Raw genomic sequence first — 7,862 nt, forward strand, 5'->3', positions numbered from 1 at the left:
TTTTGCAGCATTTTTTAAAAATATGAAGTGTAAACGCTGTTTAAAACATTTATTAGACGACCACTCAGTGTCAGGTTACGTCACCAACTGTTTTTGTTGACGTCGGAAGCAGTTCTTTCTCACCCCGGAAATATTTTTCATCTTCGCACTAACGCAGCTAATAAAAAAAAAAGCGACGATTCCGTGAAATCTCACAAACACTGCCCCACATTGGGAAACTTTACGTTTTGCCTCAATATTTATACCTGATTTTTACAATTATTAAATAATTCGGAGTCGTAGGCTCGTCGCTAGCTAGCTAGTTAGCTGTGATGGCAGCGCCTATTGCTCCATTGAACGTTGCTCCTGCTTTAAGGTGAGTGTGCTTCTGTAACTTCTCGCTTGTATTACAACGTAATGTTACCTGATTTGAAATCAGAACTAATATCCATACTGAAATGGTATTTTTCTTTTTATTTATGCTGTTTTATATCGTTATGTTATGGAGCTGATTGGCGCTATCGATGAAAATCACGACGTAGCGATTTGCTGTTGGCATCGTGGTACCCAGAGACTATTTTGACCTGAGTTGAGGTCTAAATTTAGACAAAAGTTGTAATTTGCAGCGTTTTGTGTTATGTTGGTGCCATGGAACTGTTTGAACTGAATCGAACAAAGTCATTTAGGTATAAATTGCGATTTGCTGCTACCATGTCAAAACTTAATTTAGACAAAAGTAGTGCCTTACCAGAATCTAGTGTCATCCATAGATAACTGTGGGATGTCAATTAAAGTTTACTTTAAAGAGATGATCTGTATAGTCAATTAAATTATATCTAATCTTCTTTTGTGGAAATACTAAAAATGCAGCCATGTAGTTTAACTTTTTTTTTTTTCTTCTTCCATTTAATTCAGTCACAAGCAACGAAAGGCTGCCTCCAGAAAAGAAAGAAGAAAGCGCAAACGACAAGCAATCGCCCGAACCAGAGAATGTGGTATGAAAACAACTTGTGTTGTTTGGGATATCCTGTAATGCTAAACGCTAAAGCCACCCTATATGTTCTGTTTTAGTGGCACAAAGTGGAACCGTTGTTGATCCCTCAGAGGAAAAGGATGAAGTAGATGATGAGGATGCCAGTATGTTTGACGAGGAAAGGTGAGGTGAACATTTGAGCATTGAGTGAAGCTTTTGTTGCTGTGGACAAATAAATTCAACACTGACGAAGTCAAAGAGAAGCTTTGACACAATTGCTAAATTGATTTTGGGTCAGATGCCATTTAAGTTTAAACATGTTTAAGTTATGTTTCACTTTTTTTTACCCAGGCAACGGCTCCATGAAGAGTGGCTTGAGCGAGAGCGGCATGCACAAGAAGAATTTCGTCTGAGGTCTGAGAAGGAGGAAGCTGCAAGGAAACGGAGAGAGGATGATGAGGTAATGCAATATTTCATCACATAAAAGCAGATAAACGACACCTTGATTACGTGCTTTAATTTGAGATTTACAGTAACCATTTTATCGTCATTAGGTAGATGTCATAAGATGGTGGCAATGTTTTTTTTTTTCTAGACAGGGTGCTGGTCAAATGACGCTCCTCTGCTCATTTCAAAATACTTCCTTAGGATGGTGCTAAAGCCACCATTTTAGAATAGGCAGGGATTCACACAAGGGCCATCAGTCGATTTTGTCTAATGCTGAGAGGTCAACTATTCAAACGCTTGTTTGGCATGTTGCGATGTTTACTTTCAATTGTTGTGTCCACAGCGGAAGATAAAGGAGGAATGGGAGGCACAGCAGAGGAAAGACGAAGAAGAAAAAGAGCAGAAGCAGCAGGAGAAGCGAGACAGAGAGGTGAAACGAGCCGTGGGAGGATAAAAGCGGAGACAAAAATATCCACTTCTACATAATCTTCAGAAATGATGATATCCATTCAAAAATGACATTCAATTTTTATTACAAGCAAGACTCCACTTTGTGTACGTGTAATGGTCATTTTGGATTTGTCGCTGTCAGAGAAGGACGGATGTGAAAAATGTTGGCTTTATTATTGTCTTCTGGCTTTTTTAAAATTTTTTCCTTGACAAAGTGGCACAAGCAGCGAGCATCCTTCTCCTTAACAAAGATACTGTTGCAAAAGTCCTTTACCTGCACCCCCAACTGTCACGGCGAGGACGTATCTTTTAACTTTGTGTGTTTTCTCCAAAAAGCTTTTTGAGTCATCAAAGTTGACCAAGTTTGTCAGAGCTGTTGTGATTATCTGCCCCAGTGAACGCGGTCTTAACAAGAAGGAAACAGATATGCTCCGCCTAATACACATTTTCACCTGACATCTCTTTACACCATTTGTAGGAGGCTGTTCAGAAAATGTTGGATGAAGCAGAAAATCAGGTACTGTTCCGTGCCGTGCTGTTTTATGTCCCATTAATAGTACATTTAATAATCACTACCTCATGCAAGTATGATTTTTTTTTTTCTTCTTCGCATAATGGTATACAAATTTGACTTTTTTTTTTTTTTTTTTTGCAGCTAACTAATGGAGGGCCGTGGATGAATCCCGAAGCACCGGTAACAGCGAAATCTACAAATTATGGTACAGAGCGGGATGTCGCCAACTGCCCTTTCTTCCTCAAAACTGGATCGTGTCGATTTGGAGACAGGTACTGTGTCTTGACTTTTTTCCCATGCCTTCAGTAACCCCCATTTGTGTCACTTCCTTTTATGAAGCAATTTCTCTGTGTTAATACAAATGTATTTGTTTTGCTCTTTTTTTCCCATTCCGCTTGATTTTAGATGTTCTCGGAAACACGTTTACCCGTCGAGCAGCCCCACTCTGATAGTCCGCGCTATGTTCATAACATACGGCATGGAACAGTCTCAACGCGACGACTACGACGGGGATGCTTCTCTGGAGCACAGTGAGGAAGACCTGCACGAGTCCTTTGTTGAATTCTACCATGATGTTCTACCAGAGTTTAGGACCATTGGCAAGGTGGTCCAGTTTAAGGTAAATTGGGACACGGCCTCAAATTTATTCGATTTGAAAATAAGTTTCAGTTTCAGTGCTCGTCCAATTCCCATCATTGCTTTGTAGAAGTAATTATTAATATAGGATTAACGGTTACTAGGGGTGATTTACATCCCAGTAATCATTATTACATCATGATGTTGAGACTAAAATTCTGCTGAAATCTTTGTTTTTAGGTCAGCTGCAACTATGAGCCACACTTGCGAGGGAATGTTTACGTCCAGTTTGACACGTAATTACCGCACAAGGGCTGAATATAATCATGCATAATAAATGAGCTGGACTTTGAACAAATGTTTTAATGAATCATTTTCTGACTAGTGAGGAGCAGTGCAGAGAAGCCTATATCAAATTTAACGGAAGGTGGTACGCCGGCAAGCAGCTTCAGTGTGACATCTGTCCTGTAACACGGTGGAAGAATGCCATTTGTGGTGAGATGAAGTTTACTTTGTCTTTGCTTACAGTCGCCATGCAAATTTGTTTGAAATTCTCCCTCGAAAAATGTTTCTAGACCAGAAAATAGTTTGCTGCTATGCACAATATGAATTTAAGAAGTAGAACCTGTTGATAATGTTTAAAAAAAAAAAAAAAAATCAAATGATTGTTGAAGTGAAATGGTTTAGTTTCATTTTTACATTTATAAATGCTCTGTCATCAAACAAAGATATATTTTACCAGAATATATAATTGGAATATTTCCCAAATCCCCCATCTTATTGCCCCATTGAAATTTACTTGAACCTTTCTGAAAGTTTTAGAAGAAATCCACTTTGCAACCCTAGAGGTTGAGAAACCTTTGTTTTGTTTTCCCGCAGGGCTGTTTGACAGAAAGAAGTGCCCCAAAGGGAAACACTGCAATTTCCTGCATGTATTTCGAAACCCTGGCAATGAATTCTGGGAGGCCGACAGGGACCTTCACATTTCACCAGATCGCAGCATCAAGGGCAGTCACTCGGAGCGATACTCGGAAAGACACACAGAGAGACGAAGCGACAGATCGTGGAGGAGTCACCGGAGCAGAAGCCCACAGAGATCGGAGAGATCCTACGGCAGACGAGAAGATGACCGACGCAGTGAGAGGAGTCGGGATAGGAGAACGTCCTGGCACCAAAGAGACGACAGAAGACGCCCCTTTGGCTCAGCGCGTTATGACATGGGTAGGGACAGGTACCGAAGTAAAAGCAGAAGCAGAGAGACGTCCAGGAGCAGAAGTCGAGACCGGAAAAGGAGTCGAGATAGAAATCGGAACAAAAGTGAAGAGAAAGACAGAAACGGCGATGTGGTAAAAGATGTCGAAAGAAACAAATCAAGTAGAGCAAAGAGCAAAGATCACAGCCCGGAGGCTGAAGATGAAAATCAAAGTGTTCTCGATGAGGACGACAAAACACGTCGGCACCACAAGCACTCGAAAAAGAGTAAGAAGAAAAGCAAGAAGAAGCACAAGAAGCGGAGCCGTTCACCTGAAGCGATGACTTCATCGCAAGAGTCAGAGGAAGAGACTGTGGACAAACACTCGATAAAAAGTCCAAGTGGAGAAAAAGCAGAACTCCTTCAGAAAAAAGTTGACTTGAATGTATGTCCAAGCACTGAAATAGAAAAATGTTCTATAACACAAGTTGACGAGCCCACACTAAGTTCTTCTTAGTGGCTTTTACAATTGAAACTTTCATCTGGTTAATTATGGAAAGACGTATCCTCGTTAAACTGCGAAGAAAAAGTAAAAAAAAAATCCGGTTTGAAGACATTTATTGTTAAATACTGTCAAATATAAATGTCAATACGATGGCGAATACAAAATGGTTTCTTTTGCAGCTATGAAAGAAATTTTACATTCTGAATGAATGCTGAAGTTTTAGAATAAACACCATTTGGCTGCACTTTTTTTTTTTCTTTTTGACTGGAACATGACATTACCAAATTTATTTTGCTGCTGTGTACTGCAAAGTGGGCATTTGATAGTGTGTGTTTCATTGGATTGAAAAGAAAAATACTTTGCTTCAAACATCTCTCAATACCAGATTCCATTTTTGTGTGGCATTAGGCTCCCTTAGACACCATTAAGAAGGTAAAACACAGTTCTTTGGTCATATATATATATATCAGTGCTTAAATGTAAACCATCAATGTAAGGAAAATAGAGCTATTTCTATTTGGGTCACATTTCTTGACTTGAAGTGGGCACTCATTTCTCCAGGTTACAAAATAAAAATGCATTGAGGTTTACAAACAACACTTCCACAGAAACAACACATTTTGAACATATGCTTTGCAACTGGTTTAGTTTACACTCAGGTCTGTATCATAATTACATAAGATTGCCACATGCGCTTCTGCTTTCTGGAAATTAGTTTTGAGTACCCCATGTGCAGGTTTGGAACCATTCACAACACTTATGCCCAAAATGAAGCACCAACAACTAAATGAGCTGAATTATACTTGCACTTTTTTCAGATGCAGCAGAACAACAACATAAAGGCATGATTGGATTTTTGGATTGCATGAACACTAATTGATACTGAGGCTATGTTCCCGTTGCTACATTGGTCTCAAGGATTTTGCACATTAGACGACACTACAGAAAAGACATAATCGAACCACACTTGGCACCACCACAGTCACGGGATGGTACAGGGGAGCACAGTTCCGAGAAATACAGCACAGACATGTTGATTACATACATACATACCTACAGTACACATGAGTACAACACTGACGGTCAACGAGGAGAAAAGAAAGGTGTGGCAGCGTTTGTTCTGGCACGCCGACTCTATGTCAGCCCAATTTCTTCTAAGACACTCCGAGGGGCCTCCGCCTCCTGAAGATGGACGGAGTAGAGATATCACATGAGCATCATTCTTTCTCTAATTAAAATATAGTGCAAATAAAAGGCGGGAGCAACAGTTTTGCCGACACGTCCGCTGCTACAGTTACTTTACGGTGTTGGTTTTGGGTGTGTACCTCCTGTAGCAGGTCTGCCTGCTCGATGGCTTTCAGAACATTCTTCTTGGATGTTTCTTGGGCCTCTCCCCCCAGCAGGAATTCATCAAGGATAAAGTAGGCCTTCTCAAAGTTGAAGATAATATCCAGCTCACACACCTGCGTGGACACAAGAAGCAAAGTAGGTTAGTTACTTCTCACCATAGACATTAGGTGTGACAGACAATAAGAAACTCACACTGCCAAAATATTTGTCCAATAACTCCACATATCTATGAATGATCTCCAGGGTGATCAACTCGTTGTCCTGATCCTCCACCGCACAGCAGAAATACAGGCTGGCATATCTACCACACACATATATGGTGAGCGCAATTTATACACAGTCTTGAATGTCATGAGATTGCGCCAGTAGACATCATGGTGTGATTCACCTCTTGTAGACAATCTTTAGATCCCTCCACTCCAAGAAACTGCACATTTTGGGCTTCCTGGCCAGGATGGTTTGAACCAAATCTCTGGAGATCTTCTTCCTCTCCTTGTCAGAGAGAGGAACGTACCATTTCTGGAGGCGCAACTTTCCTTGGCGGCTGAATAGCAGCATGAACTGCATCTGACAAAGTCAAGTTGCAAGTGACAAATGTTTATGACTGAGCCAAAATTACACAGTAATAAATAAGAGGCACATTGCTCAACATATTCAGTTTTACTAGACATTCATTGATGTGTGCTCATATAACAAATTCATTTCTTAATACTCACACTCTACCCATGTAGAAAGCCATACACTTGTGAAAAAAAATGACAAAAGTAGAAGTACTGATTCAACTCCTTCACTCCAGTAATAAATACATCGTTGAAAAGTACAAATGTTTTTCAGTGCAGCACAATACAGTGTGGAAAATGTTCAGCAAAGTTCCATCGGAATTTAAAAATGCATAATTGCGAAATAACTTGGGGCAGGAGTTGCTTTAGTCACTATTCAACTAAAACATATTTCGTCAAAATATATTCAGGTTCCGACTATATGAGCCAACATTTTGTGCAAATTCCTAATTTATCCCCATCAATTTCCGTTATATCCATAGAAAGTTTCCAACTGATTTTTCTAAGTATGGAAATTGATTGTCAGTTCATGCATAATTCATTCATTCGTATGACAACAAACACCTGTAACGCTTCAGTGGAAAGTTTCATTATGGCTCATGTTCGATTCAGCTACTCAATGGATCGACATCAACAAGCAATTTCTCACTTCAATTTTCACGACGTTCAAGTTTTTAATCTACCGCACATAAGAAATGCGTCGTTTTACCTTCGATGTAGTCGTTTGGAGGATCGCTGAGATGTGTAAGATCACATAAAACACACCCCAAAAAAAAGACAAACAAGCTTTAGATACGTGTCAGACGAGCTAGCCAGCGTCTCATCCAGCTAGTTGTTAGCAATTGATGGTGAGGCAGCAACCAGCTCGGATCCGCACTGATTGGACAGGAAAACTAACAGAGCAGCATTGTGATTGGCTGAGATGTACCGTTATTTCCTACGTCGCAAAACTGGACATTCATCCATTCATTCATCCATTCATTCATTCATCCATTCATTCATTTTTAAAATTCATTTATTTAAATAATTAATTAATTGAATTCTTTAAAATCTATGTTCCCCCCACACACGCACGCACGCACGCACACACACACACACACACACACACACACACACACACGCGCACACGCACGCACGCACACACACACACACGCACAGACAGACAGATAGATAGATAGATAGATAGATAGATAGATAGATAGATAGATAGATAGATAGATAGATAGATAGATAGATAGATAGATAGATAGATAGATAGATAGATAGATAGATAGATGGATATATCGGTGGGTAGAAGGACCGTTTACATTGGAACG

At 40.0% G+C, this 7,862-nt stretch overlaps 2 protein-coding genes across 2 annotated transcripts; one reads left to right on the forward strand and one right to left on the reverse strand.

The window, feature by feature from the left end:
- The first annotated feature begins 122 nt into the window (after positions 1-122).
- On the forward strand, positions 123-5,009 carry zrsr2 (zinc finger (CCCH type), RNA-binding motif and serine/arginine rich 2). Its single transcript, XM_037247295.1, has 11 exons — positions 123-355; positions 895-974; positions 1,051-1,135; positions 1,304-1,412; positions 1,743-1,829; positions 2,328-2,366; positions 2,505-2,635; positions 2,769-2,982; positions 3,180-3,235; positions 3,325-3,434; positions 3,819-5,009. Exons 1-11 carry the CDS (start codon positions 312-314, stop codon positions 4,646-4,648), a joined length of 1,785 nt encoding a protein of 594 aa, XP_037103190.1. The 5' UTR covers positions 123-311; the 3' UTR covers positions 4,649-5,009.
- ap1s2 (adaptor related protein complex 1 subunit sigma 2) lies at positions 4,733-7,414 on the reverse strand. Its single transcript, XM_037247298.1, has 5 exons — positions 7,256-7,414; positions 6,375-6,553; positions 6,179-6,287; positions 5,962-6,099; positions 4,733-5,818 (listed from the first exon to the last, which is right to left on the reverse strand). The coding sequence occupies exons 2-5, from the start codon at positions 6,551-6,553 to the stop codon at positions 5,771-5,773; spliced, it is 474 nt and encodes a 157-aa protein (XP_037103193.1). The 5' UTR covers positions 7,256-7,414; the 3' UTR covers positions 4,733-5,770.
- Positions 7,415-7,862: the final 448 nt, after the last annotated feature.

This window comes from Syngnathus acus, chromosome 3 (genome assembly GCF_901709675.1).
Source record: "Syngnathus acus chromosome 3, fSynAcu1.2, whole genome shotgun sequence".
Classification (NCBI taxonomy): domain Eukaryota; kingdom Metazoa; phylum Chordata; class Actinopteri; order Syngnathiformes; family Syngnathidae; genus Syngnathus; species Syngnathus acus.

What these genes read in the sequence shown, in the direction of transcription:
- zrsr2 (XM_037247295.1), top strand. Translation starts at nt 312, where the DNA reads ATGGCAGCGCCTATTGCTCCATTGAACGTTGCTCCTGCTTTAAG. An exon ending in TCGTGTCGATTTGGAGACAG is followed by an intron (nt 2,636 to 2,768) that starts GTACTGTGTCTT and finishes GCTTGATTTTAG; the next exon opens with ATGTTCTCGGAAACACGTTT. An exon ending in GTTTACGTCCAGTTTGACAC is followed by an intron (nt 3,236 to 3,324) that starts GTAATTACCGCA and finishes TTTTCTGACTAG; the next exon opens with TGAGGAGCAGTGCAGAGAAG.
- ap1s2 (XM_037247298.1), bottom strand. Translation starts at nt 6,553, where the DNA reads ATGCAGTTCATGCTGCTATTCAGCCGCCAAGGAAAGTTGCGCCTCCAG. An exon ending in TGGACAAATATTTTGGCAGT is followed by an intron (nt 6,100 to 6,178) that starts GTGAGTTTCTTA and finishes GTGTCCACGCAG; the next exon opens with GTGTGTGAGCTGGATATTAT. An exon ending in AGGCAGACCTGCTACAGGAG is followed by an intron (nt 5,819 to 5,961) that starts GTACACACCCAA and finishes GTCCATCTTCAG; the next exon opens with GAGGCGGAGGCCCCTCGGAG.